General features: G+C 46.8%; 6 protein-coding genes across 6 annotated transcripts; 3 read left to right on the forward strand and 3 right to left on the reverse strand.

Moving 5' to 3' along the window:
* Nucleotides 1–51: 51 nt before the first annotated feature.
* On the forward strand, nt 52–3,432 carry PAAG_06748 (MIZ zinc finger domain-containing protein; the record flags this gene model as incomplete). Its single annotated transcript, XM_015845993.1, has 1 exon — nt 52–3,432. One exon carries the CDS (start codon nt 52–54, stop codon nt 3,430–3,432), a length of 3,381 nt encoding a protein of 1,126 aa, XP_015700428.1.
* Nucleotides 3,433–4,968: 1,536 nt separating this feature from the next.
* PAAG_06749 (hypothetical protein) lies at nt 4,969–6,949 on the reverse strand (the record flags this gene model as incomplete). The annotated part of the gene is made up of 4 exons (XM_002791157.2): nt 4,969–5,694; nt 5,824–6,125; nt 6,195–6,788; nt 6,862–6,949. The coding sequence occupies 4 exons, from the start codon at nt 6,947–6,949 to the stop codon at nt 4,969–4,971; spliced, it is 1,710 nt and encodes a 569-aa protein (XP_002791203.1).
* Nucleotides 6,950–6,973: 24 nt separating this feature from the next.
* On the reverse strand, nt 6,974–7,312 carry PAAG_12273 (hypothetical protein; the record flags this gene model as incomplete). The annotated part of the gene is made up of 1 exon (XM_015847785.1): nt 6,974–7,312. One exon carries the CDS (start codon nt 7,310–7,312, stop codon nt 6,974–6,976), a length of 339 nt encoding a protein of 112 aa, XP_015702581.1.
* A 249-nt stretch (nt 7,313–7,561) lies between these two features.
* Nucleotides 7,562–9,834, forward strand: PAAG_06750 (hypothetical protein; the record flags this gene model as incomplete). The annotated part of the gene is made up of 3 exons (XM_015845994.1): nt 7,562–9,270; nt 9,365–9,488; nt 9,604–9,834. 3 exons carry the CDS (start codon nt 7,562–7,564, stop codon nt 9,832–9,834), a joined length of 2,064 nt encoding a protein of 687 aa, XP_015700429.1.
* Nucleotides 9,835–11,471: 1,637 nt separating this feature from the next.
* Nucleotides 11,472–12,638, reverse strand: PAAG_06751 (DNA damage checkpoint protein rad24; the record flags this gene model as incomplete). Its single annotated transcript, XM_002791159.2, has 5 exons — nt 11,472–11,588; nt 11,653–11,723; nt 11,794–12,035; nt 12,181–12,487; nt 12,578–12,638. The coding sequence occupies 5 exons, from the start codon at nt 12,636–12,638 to the stop codon at nt 11,472–11,474; spliced, it is 798 nt and encodes a 265-aa protein (XP_002791205.1).
* A 2,478-nt stretch (nt 12,639–15,116) lies between these two features.
* PAAG_06752 (hypothetical protein) lies at nt 15,117–15,838 on the forward strand (the record flags this gene model as incomplete). The annotated part of the gene is made up of 4 exons (XM_015845995.1): nt 15,117–15,250; nt 15,406–15,471; nt 15,613–15,678; nt 15,799–15,838. The coding sequence occupies 4 exons, from the start codon at nt 15,117–15,119 to the stop codon at nt 15,836–15,838; spliced, it is 306 nt and encodes a 101-aa protein (XP_015700430.1).
* Nucleotides 15,839–16,544: the final 706 nt, after the last annotated feature.

Consider the following 16,544-nt stretch of genomic DNA (forward strand, 5'->3'; position numbering starts at 1 on the left):
CTCCAACTCTCCCAAAAGTCCCATGGTAACGAAAGATGATCACTCCCTGAGATGACTCGACAATTCCCCAAACGACCTCAGAATAGCCGCTCATCTTCTGATGTCCGCAGTCCGGGATATGAAATATCTTTTCTAAATTCAACTCTGAAAAAATTTTTAGGTGGAAAGCAAAAGCCATGGATGCTGAACCCCAATTCAGTCGCGACAACGAACCCTTCTTCTTCAGCTGCTACAAAACAACCAAACCCTACTTCAACTGTCCCGCATCCTAGCCCTATCCAACGTCGAGACAGTGAGAAGGCCCCTCAGAAATCTTCAATAACGGGAAAGGAACGGGAACCTATCCTGAACACCGTAATCACCCCGAACATCCCGAACACACCAGGCCAAGCCGCATCTATCAATTTCACACCATCATCAGAGCAGCTGCCGATATCTCCAGTCTCCGTCCAACCGGGCCCCAAGTCGTTATCTGCTTCGCCTCATATTTTAAATTCACAGCTTGCGGACAAAACGAGCGGTTCGCCTACGAATGCTCGCCAAATCCCGGTTATTCCGTCCCCGGATTCATGCCATGGAACTTCCGTAAGAGCTGCCAGTGAGGCTGCCCCCCCGGGTAACATCTTTGGCTCTGGCTCAGACTCTGGATCTGGCGCTCTTCCGAGAGCTAGTCCTATCCCACCGCTTCAACCGCCACCACGTCCAGCGCGGCAGTTACCAGCAGAAAACCAAACAGGAGAGTTGCCGTATACAACAACAACAACAATAACAGGAGCAGCAGCAACAATAACAACCCCCGCTATAGGCTGTTCACCACCACTCGTATCATCACAATCACCTGCCATGGTTGCCATGGCAAACAATTCACCCACAGCTGAAGTGCATAGAAATAAACGGGCCCGAACCGCAACAGCAAATTCTCCCCTACTTCAAACTTTTCGACTTCGAAACAGTACGGCTCTGGTGAATGCGGTGCCAACGTCGGATATGATGAACAATTCCCAGCAAGCTAGGCCCGCCGGACAATTTTCCCTTAAATTTTACAAGCCGCTCCTGGATCGCATTCCAACCACACCAGGCAGGCCTGAGGAAGGTCGGATCTCTCTGTTGCGAAATGCTTGCGAAGAGGAGGATATATTTTACGTTGTCCTACATCAAGTCTATTGCCTTACCACAGCAAGCACTGTCTGCCTGGCACTCCCTAAATTTGGAGTTCAACAAATAAGAGGACTCGAGGCTCTCTCCCCACTTCTAATCAAAAATGATTTTCTCTCAAAAACGTTTATCCACTCATGTGCCCATTTCCCGGCTCTCATTGGCGACTTGATTCAAAACTGCTCGGCCTACAGTAAGACTTTGGATAGTGTGATGGATTTTTTAGCAGGACTAGCCGATTGCTGGCCCCAATTCGAAAGGACTATTGTTTTGCGGGGATATCCCCCGCTCATCGACGAGTTTCGCTCTCTCGGTGTACTCTCCTCGCCCACTTTGCAACATGTTATATTCGTTGCCAGTTGTCGCCACTTAACAGGAAATCGAAATGATAGAGCTCTTAGGATCTACCTCAGCATCTTTCATAAAAATCAGGAGTTTTATCGCCAGCGGATCCAACGAATGCTCACTGCGAATCCAGTATCTGCAGCCCAAGCGCGAACTGAAAACGAATACCTAGTCGGAATGTATATGAAAATACTAAGGCAGCATCTTGGAATAAACCGGGCACTACCCAACCAACAGATGGGTAGCCAGCAAGCTCACCAGAATCAAGGAATCCATTTTACTCCCACGTCTGGTCCCAATGGCCAACACCAACATCAGCCCTTCATGACCCAAGGATCTCTCTCACCTTCAGCAGGGGCACATCATAAAATGCAGTCCACTTTTCCAACACACTCACCGAACACTACTCAGAACCCACTTCAACAACCCCCAGGATGCGTATCTGTATCTTCTATGAGCGAAATTGTTACAGCTCCGCATACGTATACACTTGTGCCTGCACCTGCGGCCGCACAGGTACAATCGTATGCAGCCCCCGGAAGATCCGGTGTTCAGCTCGCTTCCAACCCGATGTCCGGGCTTCCACCCGGATGTGTAGTTCAGTTAAATAATAAGAATGTACCTTTGCATTGTGGTCCCCTTGTTCCTCCATCTGTTCAATTACCCCACGACAATCGCGTCAATATCCAGCCTCGTCCCAACAGGCGAAATCACTTACTTCTTCCTCCACCGGGGTTCGTTCCAATGGAATCTGCAAATCCTAACCCTCTCATCGTTGGCCTCCACCAAGCTCACCTTAAAGACAAAATCCGTGCTCTTAATAATAATGAGCCGAGAGCCAGTGGCCCTGAACCGCTATTCCACTATCTTCAATCTTTTGCCATTGCTCCTTCGTATATTAGAACGAGTACATCAGTTCTCAAGTGGCAGTTTACAATCTCTCCAGAAGAATTCCAGAAATTCCCTGTTCAATTACAAGGTCCAAAGCAAGGATCCCGATTATGGGGGATTGCAGATGGACGTCGAACATATCAGTTGCGCTGTATAAAAAAGATTCCACCCTTCCAAAAGCTACAGGGACATGAATGGGCTATATCAGATACCGCATGGCCCACCGCCATATACATTCACGTGAATGGCACAGAACACTTCGTTCATCGGAAGGTACACAACGGCAAAGATCTCCCTGTCCATATCACGCCGTCCCTCAAGGAAGGAGTGAATGAAGTATCGTTAACGATACTCTGGGGCCCTCCGGAGCTTAACAGCAAGTCAGTTTATTGCATGGCAGTGGAAGTGCTCGAATACGCCAAGCTCAGCCGCGTCCGCACATCTATCCAACACAACCCCCTCTCCAAATCAATTGAAAGTATCAAGAACCGCCTTACAGGCTCAGATGTAGCCGCTGCCGATGACGACCTCGCCGTTGTAGACGAGCACATCACCATCGACCTAACCGACCCCTTCATGGCACGAATCTTCGACACCCCCGCCCGCGCCAAATACTGCTCACATATGGAGTGTTTCGACCTTGAAACATTCCTGAGCACACGCTTGACAAGATCCGTCAAGGGCCACGGTATGGCTGAGGACTGGAAGTGTCCGATCTGCGGCAACGATGCACGTCCACAGTCGCTAATTATTGATGATTTCCTGGTCGAGGTGCGCAGGAAGCTCAAGGAGGAGAAGCTGCTAGATGATGTGAAGGCAATACTCGTGCGGCAGGATGGAAGTTGGGAGCGGAGGGTTGAAGGGATTAACGGTCATGGTAATCGATTTAGCAAGTCACACTCATTGAAGCGGAAACGGGAGTCGTCCGAACGTAGCGAAGCAGATACACCCAGTCAACATCAAGCTGGCCAGCAGCTGCCTTCTGCGTCTGAGCTGTCGAAGGATTCAGGTTCAGTCCCGGAAATAATTGAACTTGACTAGTTGATCCTTGACTTTTTTTTTTTTTTTGTTTCGTTTCCGGATGACGGGGTTCTTTCCATAGTTTCATCCCGTTCTTCCAAATTGGCTCCATGCTCCTTTCTTTCTTTACATGTCCGTTCCCGATCCTTGTTTAATGCATATAGCAAATTTGTTCTCACGGAGAGGCCAAAACAAGATGTTTTTCACACCCTCATTGCTCACAAGCGAACGTCAGAATCTGTTTTTACCGTTATATACCCCATTAGGAACATATCTGTTAAGTTCTTTTTTCTCTTTTGGATAAATTTTTATTCTTATTGCACCGGGCATTTGCTTCAAAGAAAAGAACGTCTGCGGCTTTCGTGTCAAAGGAATGAGATATATACATGTCATCAGCAGGTTACATACATATATACAAAATCATTTTTCACACTTCCATCATTCCTGTCTCTTCAGGAGTTGTAGATGTTTCAGATCTCTGAAAAAAATTACTGTCTCTTTTGCAAACAATCCTGCTTCATTTCTGTTGATACTATAGGTTTTACTCAGCACATATTCAATATGGGCTTGTGATATTTCTAGATTTCTATATACATATGTGAACCATTGCCCTGTACCCATTAGAGGTAGAGAAGAAAGATGAAAGGGCTTGGTTTCTTTTGCAGTTTGCAGTTTGCATTGTTATTTTATTTTATTTTATTTTATTTTTTTTTGATTCCAATTAAGATGTTTTGCCGGGGTGGGCTGGGGTTGATGATGGATCGTGACATTGATTCTGCTTGATATATTTATGCATAATGACGTAAAAGTATTTCAAAAAGCTTTCTATTGCAGGGATATATGCTCCGCAATCTTTGTTAAGTTTCTTTTGTGGTATGATGGGAAGTCAATTGTGGATTTTTATAGTCACTTATCTCAAAGAAGGGTTTACTGGAAAGTAGAATCCATCTGGAGGCTTTCCTCTCAGATGGGCAGAGATGGTAATGACAATGAATTATGGTTGATATAATTATCAATATTCGCTTTAGCTCCCTATGTAGTAAATCCATTAAAATGGAAATGATGTATGTAAAGGAAACAAGTGAAAGTGGTAGGTAGAATCTAAATCACAATGTACAATTAAAAGGGCCCCAGATTTGGAGCCGGTGTGGAGGGAGGACCGCTTACACAGTAAGAGAGAAGCAAGGGTTGGAGGGTTTAAGGGTTATGCAATAGTTTCCTGTTAAGTGATAAAGATGAGCAAGAAAAGAAAAGGGCAGCCTTCCTGCTCAAGTCTTTTCATTTTGACCGTTCCCGCCGTCGGACCCCTTCCGCCTATCCTTTCCGTGAAGCCCATATGATGGGGAATGATGTGACTGGATGAAATGAATGCATTGAATGCAATCTACTCAGGGTGGGCCCTGACGACGTATGAAGATATATATGCGCGTATATCAAGCATGGGCACCAGCAATTGCATCAAGTATCCCATTCATAGTAGCTCCCTTCTTTCTGCATCACTTCCCCAAGAAGTTGATGAGCCGCCCCCGGCGGCCCAACCCCGCCTTTAGCAGAAAACTACTTCCTCACCTGCCGAGCATGTTTCACCAAGTTCTCAATAACGCCCTCGAACGCTTCTTTCTCTCCAATCTGCGCATCACGGCGCTTGAGCCAGTATTCCAACACCTCACTGGCGCGCCGAGTCATCTCCTCCAGTCGCGAGATGTGCTGCTTCAGCTCGTCGTCCGTAAAGTTATCCAGAGCCGCATCTGTAGTTGCGCATAGACGACGGACGGCCAAAAGATCTAATTCTGGAGGTGGTTGGGGCCCACGACGTCGTGGGGCGCGGGTGTGCGATGTAGAGCGGACAGAGTCGAGAGATGTCGAGGAGCGTCCCTGGCCGTCCGCTTTCACTCTGCTGACGGAGGACGGGGCGCCGCCTGTTGCCGTGTTGGAGGGCGATGGGCTGCCCTCGAAATTTATGGAGGGGAGGACGAGCTTTTTTTGTTTTGAGGCGGGCAGGATTTCGTCTAGGTCGACAGGGACGCCCAGGGAGACGAGGAAGAGGCGACGGATGCGGGATTTTATCCAGTTGGGTGGTTGGAGGGGGGGCGGGGCGACGAGTTGGGACCAGAGGGAGAGAGAGCGGTCTGTGATGAAGATGGCGGAGGCATCTGGGAAGGGTTCGACTGGGGGGAGAGATGAGAGGTTTGCGGAGCTGGGGAATAAGGTGTCAAGATGGTTGGATGTTGCTCCTAGGAGGTCCTGGAGGTTTTTTATGGAGTCGATGTCAATGAGGGGGGGCTGCAGTATATGAGAATGGATCAGTTTACAGATTATGTTTAGAAGTGGTAATAGGATGGAGGTGACCGCATCAACAGATGGATTGTATGTACAGTTGGGATCGCTGTTTATGCTAAAGCTACTACTTACAAAGGAAGGTGGAGGAGGTTGTTGTAGGATGGGATGATTGTCTGTTTGAGTCGCACCCTCATGGATAACCTCCATTGGTCCCTGAAAAGCTGCTTCACCAAAATCACCGAAATCATCATCATCTATGGTTCTATCCCCCTCCTCGAAGTCATCAAAATCTTCACCAAAAGGTCGATCGTCAGATCCGTCTCCTGCAGGCTGTTGTGAAGCATCATTCTCAGAGCTCTGGTTTTCTGCTACGGAGCTTTTCCGCCGGACGTGACTTCGATGTTCGGATCTACTCGGTGAAGCGTTTGGAGATCCTGGTTCGGTCAATCGTCCTTCTGAAAACTATTCGCGCCACACCAGGGAAGGGAGGATGGTAAGCTTACCTAGTACATCCGGCACTGTCACGATGGTATCTGGCATTGCATCACTAGGGTGCCTCTTGTGTGCAATAAATGCTCGACGAGGGTGGTCTTCAGGGAGAGATTCAACACGGGAAAGTAACGTTTCTGGAACGGGGAAACCCTCTACCCTCTGCCCTGTTTGGTCGGGTGGCACATTCCAAAGTCGAGGGCCTTGGTCACCAATTTTCCATATCATATCCGGAGCAGAATCTGCTTTGTGAGTTTCGTAGGCTGGCGTTCCTGGCTCCTCTCCATAGCTGGGTGAGCTCGGGTCGATTTTCTCGACAACGGTCCGCGGAATCTGAACTGCATCGGGGGTTAAGGAGGCCCTTCCACTTGCACTTGACGATGGTCTGCTGGGCATGCCCCTGCCGATAATCTCGATCTCGTCTGGGACAGCGTCCAGTTCTCTCTTCTCGTAAGCAGGAGAACCAGGTGTCTCACCATAAGCTGGGACATCATCGATTCTCTCTACGCGGGTTCTGGGGATGGGCGAGGGAGAACGAGAACGAGACCCAGAGTGGGGTACTATGCCTTCAGAAGCATCAGAAAAATGCTCATCTTCGCTCTCTGAGTCTGCAGGATATAAGATTAGCTGCACATCGCTCCAGAATGTAGAATAGATATCATAGTGAGGAATGATACACACGGGATTGTGCTCCGGGGTCTTCCAGCTCAGCCCCTTTCGGCGGTGGCTCCAGCAATATGCTGGGAGGGCGGGAAATCCGCTCTGTCATCGAAACGGTCCGGGTGTCTCCAGCTCAGCTCAGCTCAAATAAACTAGTGCAGCCGTAGAATACCAGGATATTCTCCGTTGGATTCAGATCCCCCGCACCAGCAGATTGTGTCTGGGAACGAAGTCCCATTTCTGAAATTGTGGAAGGATTCTGCCAAGGCGGTCTGGAGCCCCAATCGGCCCGGTATCTGTATTGATACCGTTTTGTTGTAGCTGCTGGCCGATTGCTATGTGTGTAATCTCGTATGGTACTGTCACCTCCAGCTAAAGCTACATACAGCAAAACATCACCAACTGAAACTTCATGCGATTTCAATGTCGACAACAGCAAGAAAACTGCCCGATGCTTCACCTCCCAGGGCATAACGTTGAAGCCCTTCTTACTTCTATACATATATCCAGCGCCTATACAGCATCGGCTCTGTTGGCTGCTTAGCCTACCTCAGCTATATCCCACTCGTCCAGTCCCTCTTTATAAGTATCCATTCACCAGGCTCCAAACACCGTCCAACAAGGTAGTAGTAGTCCCTAATCAAAATATTAATTTCTGGTTCTTAGCATACATCCTGTTCTTCTTCGAAGTCCCCGAAGAAACGATAAACTATTTGCAACGATGTCTAGCCCATTTCAATTTGGGACGCCCTCGACATCGGGAGCTTCCAATACACCAACATTCGGTACCGCGGGCGCATCGCCATTTTCGCAAAACGCGTCCGGCAACACTGGTGGTGTCTTTGGAAGTGTTGGAGCAACACCAGCAACGAGTAGCTCTGCCACTCCTTTGTTTGGAGGCTCAACGACCCCTGCAACAGGTCAAACCGGTTCCATGTTTGGTGGCCAGAGCTCTAAACATACGTTCGGCGTAATATCAGGTACTACCTCTAGCCCTTTCGCGAAGCCCTCGGATCAGGGACAAACTGGTGGACAAACATCGACGACGCCCTTATTCGGGGCTGCAAGCCAGACTCCTAAGCCAACGGAACCTGCGTCATCGGGTCAGGCGAAATCTGGATTGTTTGGGGAGCTAGGAAAGAATACACCGTCAACTGGTAGTTTATTTGGAAACGCCACTCCAGCAGCATCAGGTGCAACATCAGTATTTGGCAACATGTCAACTACACCGGCAAAGCCCCCGCCGCAGAGTTCAACGGGATCCAGCCTTTTCGGGAATCAAGGGTCGACAAAGCCAGGGGAGTCTGCACCTCTGTTTGGACAGAAACCCAGTTCTAATCCCTTTGGAGGACAAGGCGCTGTCACAGGCACTCTGTCATCAACAAGTGCTTCTACGCCGGCAACAACGACAACGACTCTTTTCCCAAATGCTCCTCAATCACAAACTACAAGTTCAGGGAACTTATTCAACGTCCCCACTACCAAGGGCCAAATCACCGAGACCGAGAAATCTGATGCGAAGCCATCCGCTCTCAGCACAGCTGGGACGTCAACCACCCCGCAAACGTCTGGTTCTCCATTCTCTGTCCCTAGCACTTCAGGGACCCAATCGCCACAAAAGCAATCGAGCTTTCCTTCCTCTAAACCCACGTTTGGTACTTTAACGCCAGCCACGTCAGCAGAGACCGCTCAGAAACCCCTCTTCGGGTCCCTGGGCGGTTCCTCTGCTTCCACCTCTACCCTATCAATGACATCTACTACGGCAACAACAACAACGGCGGCACCCGCTGGAGGGTTGTTTGTCAGTATAAGCACCCCGAAGACGAATGCACCCAAGGAGTCGACTACCCCAGCCTCCACTCCGGGCCAAGCAGCTAGTGGAATGTTTAACCTCAATAAACCGAGCTTAACGACAGTTCCCACAACATCAACTCCCGCAACTACCTCCGCTACCGATGGAAAGACAACTATCACTGCTCCTCCAACAACTGACACTACCACTGCCACGACCACTGCTTGCACCACACCCACAACTACAGCAACCGCCAGTGGCCTGGGGGCGTCGATTGTAGGACCACCTCCCCCAGCCCAATCCCGTCTCAAAAACAAGACCATGGATGAGATTATAACTCGTTGGGCCACTGATTTAACAAAATACCAAAAAGAATTCCAAGAACAAGCGGAGCAAGTCGCCACATGGGATCGTATGCTTGTGGACAATGGAACTAAAGTCCAGAAACTTTATGGCAATACCGTCGATGCGGAGAGGGCGACACAGGAAGTTGAACGCCAATTAGCATCTGTGGAAGGGCAGCAGGATGAATTGAGCTCGTGGCTCGATCGGTACGAACAGGAGGTTCAAGCTTTGTTGTCGAAACAGGTTGGGACTACAGATTCATTGCAAGGACCAGACCAGGAACGTGAGCGAACGTGAGTACCAGCTCCCCCGATATCCCAATCCACGTCTAACCATATAATTTTGCCTTCCTATTGCAAACCACCAGCTAACCATCCTTCAAAACAGTTACAAACTCGCCGAACGCCTATCCGAACGCCTTAACGAAATGGGCCAGGACCTAACAAGTATGATCGAAGAAGTAAACTCCGCCTCCTCAACTCTAAACAAGACAACCAAGGCCGATGAACCCGTACGTAATAACTATAACCCCTACATATTTATCTCCCTTCACTATCCAGACACACATTGTTGTCCTTTTTTCTAACCTATCCCACCCAACCCTCTCCCTTTTTTTGCCCCTCCAGATCTCCCAAATCGTCCGCATCCTCAATTCACACCTCTCCCAGCTCCAACTCATCGACCAGGGCACAGCAAATCTACATGCCAAGATTGCCGCAGCGCAAAAGCTGGGTAGCTCGCTTAGTATGCATCAGCATCAGAGCCCGTATGGGCAGTATAGGAATGGAACTAGCAATGGTCTTGGTGGGGGAGGTGCGGCGGAAGATTTTTACAAAGCGTATATGGGCCGTCGATAGGGGCCGTTGGATGGGACTTTGGGGATTGGTATTGCGTTGGGGAAACGGACATTAGTTTTTCCTCCAATTAATTCTGATTGTCGGGGAATTACGGTTGTTGGTAATACCCCGCATTTTGGAATCTATTCTTGTTTTCTTTTCTGGTTTTTCTCCCTTCTCATTTCATGTTATGCCATGCTTTCCTTTTTATCTCTGTGTCCCGATTTTATGTTATCGGTTTTCTTTCTGGGATCACATCTGTATCGTTCCCATTTTATATATAATGCTGTCTTGATATTACTTTCCTCCTTTTTCGTCCCTTTTTCAATAATTGCAGAATGTTTTTATAAAATACGGCTTACTATCCGGGAGACAGCTAATCTTTCTCCTTTTCGTTTTGTCTTCCTTTGACAGTGGAATATATCCTAGCGCGTCCATATCACCTCCTCCCAGATACATTGTCGCGTCATTAGAGATCATTATCCTCATCAGAGCACAGCATATCCCGCATAAGATATATTTGAAAAGTAACATGATAATCAAGGGAACACAATAAATCATATGAGTAGTAACCGACTTATAGAAAAAGTATCACGGAAACGATACGTCCTCTAAAGACTTCTAGCCCTTACCTCCGGAGCTCTACCAACTCTTTTAGCTTTCCTATTCTCAGGTTAACTATCCATAGACTCCGCCACACTCCGCCTCTGCTTTCATTCTTCTCTCTTCTATCTTGGAAAAAGGAACTTGCAAATCTCTCTCGACTCATATTAAGACTGCAAATGTAGCTTACATCAGGAGCTGAAAATAAAACAATACAAAACAATCGATATACGACAAGTGAGAGGCGAGAAAAGAAGGTTTTTAAAGCCTAAGGCGAAAAAGGTGTACAAATATATGTATGACGGCTGTATTATGTTAATTTCTTTCCTTATTTGTTTTCTTTTCCTTAGTTGTGAGTTTTGCAGAGGTACTCGAAGTGTGTGATTTGTGTCCATTCCATATTGTCGAGGAAAAAAACATATCCGAACTTAAAACAAAGCCCAATCAATCAAGCAAACAAGGCCCCTCACCATCTATTACATACCTATGTATACGGTCAGAAAACAAATTGGGAAGTTCCTTTTTTTCCACTTTTGCTGAAAGAATATTTGCGTATTTTGTTTTGTTTGGCTTTGGGGTTTTGGGTTTTATTTCCTTACTCGATTGATCGTCATTTTGTGAATGGTTTTTTTTTTCCTTTTCAATACGAAAGGAGCACGAGTACAAAGGACGAAAACGAGAAAGAATGGAAATGAGAAAACAAGACATTCTGAGAAAAGAGAACGGAGTATTAGAAAACAAAAAACAACCTAACAGAGATACTTCCCAGCCGCTAAAATCGAGGAAAAGGAACGGGGGAAAATGGGGTCAGGGTTGGTGAGTGATTGGGGTGTGAGAGGGGAGCAAAGGGAGATGAGAAAAGCGAGATTTGAATGGGATGGACCATGGAAAAGGGTTTTGGAGCGCGATAAAATAAATTGAAGAGCACGGCACATCGGGGAAGGATGGGCAGATAAAAAAGAGATTAACAAAAGTCACAACAAAGGTTCCCTTTGTATCCACTCCAATCTAAAAAACAGCAAAAATAACTTCTTTCAAATTTTTTTCTTCTTTGTCTACTCAGCGGCCTTAGGGGCATCCTCGCTAGTAGAAGCGGGGGCTTCATCCTTTTGCTCAGCGGGGGCAGGGGCCACCTCGGGAGCGGGTTCAGCCTCAGATGATGTCCAGAGAGTCTGAGATAGAAAATGTTAGGTATTGGCTGACATGTCTGATTGGGGCGGGCGGCATGGTATTTACCAGGTTGTCTCTCAAGAGTTGCATAATAAGAGTGGAGTCCTTGTAGCTCTCCTCGCTAAGTGTGTCAAGTTCTAAAGTTCAAAGTTAGCTTTTGGTTCCTATCTGACATTCAAGGTAGGTTGAAAAAGTCAAATGACATACCAGCAATAGCGTCATCGAAAGCTTGTTTGGCGAGGTGGCAAGCCTGGTCTGGAGAATTCAGGATTTCATAGTAGAAGACGGAGAAGTTGAGAGCAAGACCCAGACGGATGGGGTGGGTAGGGGCAAGATCGGTCTGAGCAACCTCAGTTGCGTTCTTGTAAGCCTCCAGCGACTTGTCAGCGGAGTCCTTGCGCTTGTCTCCAAGAGCGAACTCGGCGAGATAACGGTGGTAGTCCCCCTTCCTACAAACGAACACTCAAATTAGATAAAAAGAAGACAGAAAGTCGAATATATCAAGCACTGGGCCACAAACCAACCAGCACAAAAAAAATAAGAAATAAAGAAAGAATGGGCGAAATGCGATGAAAAGGTTAGATGATTGCTTACATCTTGTGGTAGAAAACCTTGGATTCTCCAGTTTCCGCAGAGGCGATAAGGTGCTTGTCAAGCACATCCAAGATATCCTCACAGATCTTGGCCAACTCAGTCTCGATGTTTTGGCGGTACTCCTTGATAAGAGCAACCTGCGCCTCGTTGCCTTTCGACTCCTCCTTTTGTTCGATCGAAGTAACGATTCTCCACGAGGCACGTCGGGCGCCAATCACGTTCTTATAGGCAACGGAAAGCAGATTGCGCTCCTCGACGGATAGCTCCTTGTCTGCAGAAGCCACAATCTTCATGTTTTCCACCATTTCTAATCCAGAGTCAACATCTTTCATGTTCCTCACCCACATTGCGCTTTTAAAGGGGTGCCTAGGTAGGCAGGTAGTATTTTGTCACGGACCTTCGTAGCGCTCGGCCTGCTCGGCGAGCTTGGCGAGATATACAGCATCTTCGTAACCCATAATGAATCAAGGTTCCTACAATCGAAGTTTGTTAGCGCGGAAGATGGGCAGTAGTGGGTATGATTTGACGCATGTTAGCTCTTTTTTTTTTTTTTTTTTTTTTTTTTTAGTTTTAGTTTTTATTTTTTCTATTTTGCCGTTGTCATGTCAACGGAAACAGGGTAAGAGGGGCTAGGCTAAGTTTAAGACAAGATAGAGAGAGGGTGGCATTTCGTGGGACTCCAAAATGGCCGCATCGAAGCTAGATTTCTCAGGACCAATGCGAAACGATGGAATAACCCACGCAGGAAGTACAGAGATAGAAAGTAATGGTATGGAAGTAAATTGCTAAGGATTTTCTGACGCGATTACAGAAGCGTTGCTGTGACAGGGCAATGGCCAAAACTCAACAAAGAATGATTGCACACATGATACATCGCAGAGGCTTTGAAATGGATGACAACGACGTCAACTAGGGCAAAACCCCTTGCAGCGATTCGAAGGGACGGGGGTATAAATGTAGATTTCGGCAACTTGGGCGGCGGTTGGGGCCAGTTGCTGGGTGAATCACACACACACAAACAAAGGAAGGTCTCACCTGGAAAGGGGATAACGCGTAGTTTGAGAGAGCGAAGATAGACACAGACGAAGGATTGAGACAGCGGTTGGAGTACTGGGGCGGGTTGATGGGTGGTTGAGGCGAGATAGGGGTTGTTGTGGTGCGAGACAGGATGGGGAAAGGTTGGTTGTTGGGAGATGTGGGATATTTGAAGGGGTTGAGGTGGAAGGGTGAAGAGAGCAGAAGAAATTGGGCGGGTTTGGACCAGTACAGGGCAGAATGGAAAGTTTGGGATCAGGTGCTGCCAGGAGTAGTCAGCAACAAACCAACCGACGAACGACAAACAACAACATCCAGGTTAACCTGCACAACTCGGCAGCTTTTAACTGTTATTTACTTCTGCTCGCTTTATTCTTTTTATTATATATGAGAGAGTCAAATTATGCTGTCGTACTGCTCTACCCTAATCCCTGGATGGAGCTGGAAATATTTCAGAAATTCTATCCCTGCGTCATTGTTAAAAGCACTTATTTTACGTACCTACATATATCCTTAATTAGCTACATCTCCCAGCATTTCACACCATTATATCTTTTACTTCAGCCCTAGGAAGAAGAAAGCCATCCATCCATCTGCAAAGAGCCGAATGGCGCATCGACTTGGAGTCTTGTAACAATCCCACCACACGACAGCTTTCAACGCTAAAGAAGCGCTGTGCAGGACAAGGCGTAATTTCTTCCTACTCAGACTTGCGCGCTTCCAATTTCTGGCCTTCTGCCGGACTAGGCGATAACATATCCATTGTCATTCGTATATACAGCGGCTGCCAGCATACGTTTTTGCCCTGACGTTCGTCAGCTTGACTAGGCTGTGATTAAGGGGGGAAGAAGAGGGCGGCTTGCAGTATCATACTCATCGCCATCATCCGTAAAAGATGGTTAGATATTATTATATTAACTATCGATTCTCGGGTCCTGTCTCCGTTCTTGGTGGAAAAGGTCGAGAAAATATTTCATCTTTTCTACAAGCTTCTCTTCGCCCCTCGCCCCGCTTGCTTCGACTTCAATACAATAACAATACCGATAGAGTCAGACTTGTTCTGGTTGGATCCATTGTATCAGCAGAGCTGATGAATGAGCATCAATTACCAACAGTTAATAGGGACTGGATATTCGTGCTGAAACCTCTTGATGATAAACAAATGAAAAAAAGAGGAAATACCTCCACTCAGAATATAGTTTGAGGACGATCAAGAACAATAACCAAACTCGAGAAGAAACCTAACAAAGATATCCATGTTCTTTCTCAGTCGCCATTCTCTAAGATGTAGCATAGCTGCCTAATGAATAGCTGGCCTCTATTTCCATTCATAGCCATAATCTCTCCGCCAAATGTGAAAATGTAGTTGCTCTTTTACACAGCAATATCATTGCAGTGATGTATACTCTTTCGCTACGCTCGCATTGTATACCTTTTACTGTTTTTCGTCTCGACTCGATTCTCTCCCAAGGAAGTTGACGGGTGGCAACCCCAAAGAAACCGGAGTCATCCGACGTCATTCCACTTGCTAGCTAACTAGTTACCTACTTGACCCCGCTGAGTCAGCAATGAAGCTGCTCCTGCCCGAATCCGGCTAGTCTCACTCCGGTTTCCACAGCCCACCACCAAACCACTAACCTCCAATTCCACCAAATCCAAACCTCCAAAACCACCTTATCCCAAACAACCCCATTAAACCCTCTAGGTAGAAGTACGAAACCCTCTGCCATTGCTCTTGACCATATTATATCTAACGGATAAGCTGGCAGATCTCACCCCCTCCCCCCTCCACCCGCCACAGCTGATCACTCTAAACTCATCCCTCTACTTCTCAAATAGCCCTTATATATATCTCTCCCTCTCCTCTTTTCGCCCCACACGCACATCAGAACCTATCCGATATGTTGCGTCAATCCTCCCGATCTTTCCTCCGCGCTACGCAGCTGCCTATCTCCCGCTCTTTCTCCATTGCTGCCGCAAGAATGAGTGAAGGTGATGTAGGCGCTCCGAGATCTACTGGGAAAATGACAACTGGGTACGTGCTCGGTTTTTTCTAGGCATCCATATCTCTTGTATATTTAAAGCTCTATGTTTCTTTGTAGCTATTGTAGAGACGCAGTGGATGATGTTTTTCCCTGAGAAAAGATAAATAAAATACTGATTTTATATTCCTTTCTTGTATCAAAACAGCAATTCATGGACCAAGAAGGAAGCTGCCGATGAAGCCATATACATTAAGCAAAGGGAGATGGAAAAGTGCGTTTTCATAGCAACCCCCCAATATCTGAAAGGGGAATGGGAGAAAAGATAATCGAGGGAACTCGGACTTCAAGTGACTTGAATACGAGGGAGATTTATTGTGAATGGGAAAATACTTATTCATCTGTATCACAATAGGCTGCAAATTCTAAGAGAAAAGCTGAAGCAACAGCGCAAGCATCTCGATGAGCTCGATGCTCACATGTACGTGCTTATACCCCTTCCCCCTCTTTCCCCCGTCCCCATCTTCCCTTTGGACTGTAGGCAGAATTCTTCCCTTTCCATATCCATTTATACTAACGAACTCATGATCCCTCAATGCAGTGAGCAACTCACCAAGGAACACGGTGGGGAGAATAACTAAAATCTTCATCCTCCAAAGTCAACGAGAGGTGGTTACGAACGAGAGGGAGCGGGGTTGGTGCCAGGAAATTAGTTGTAAAAGGAATGCCGAATCATTGATCGCATTTTGTCGTCCCTTTGCTGCTAACTACTACTCCTTCTCCTCATCGATTATCACCAAGTTACATCTCCCCTCCACAAATACAAATACTCGTACAGCCCCGGAAAGTCTTTACTCTTTACTTACAGCAATCAGCTGGTATGTGAACACATACTTTGGAATATATCACTGTATATAAACGGTTCCTTATTATTTCCCCCCCTTCCACCTATGGTGGTAAGCTAGCTGTTACTGATCTCTCCCTTATTTTCTTTTTCCTTGTATCTGTCTATCTTGTCATTGCATTGTGTTACGGTACGATGAATCAGAAGAAAGTTAGAGAAGAGAAATATGCCTTGAAAACTTATGTTTTTCGTTTTCAGGTGATATCGTATCATCAGAGAATCAAAATGAAAAAAGGGAAATCTTCCTTCTACTTTTTCCTTCCTTTTTTCACTGATTGATATCATGCACAAGATACCAAGGACGTTTGTGCATGGGGATCGTTTGACACCTACTTGGCATCGGAACCCATAAAAAATAATCCCACAAAAAGGCTAAAATTATGCATTGCACTTGGAATCTAATGGCTCATCATAGACGTTAGAGTCATAGCGAAGTGTCATAT

Source organism: Paracoccidioides lutzii, assembly GCF_000150705.2.
Source record: "Paracoccidioides lutzii Pb01 unplaced genomic scaffold supercont2.20, whole genome shotgun sequence".
NCBI classification, from domain to species: domain Eukaryota; kingdom Fungi; phylum Ascomycota; class Eurotiomycetes; order Onygenales; family Ajellomycetaceae; genus Paracoccidioides; species Paracoccidioides lutzii.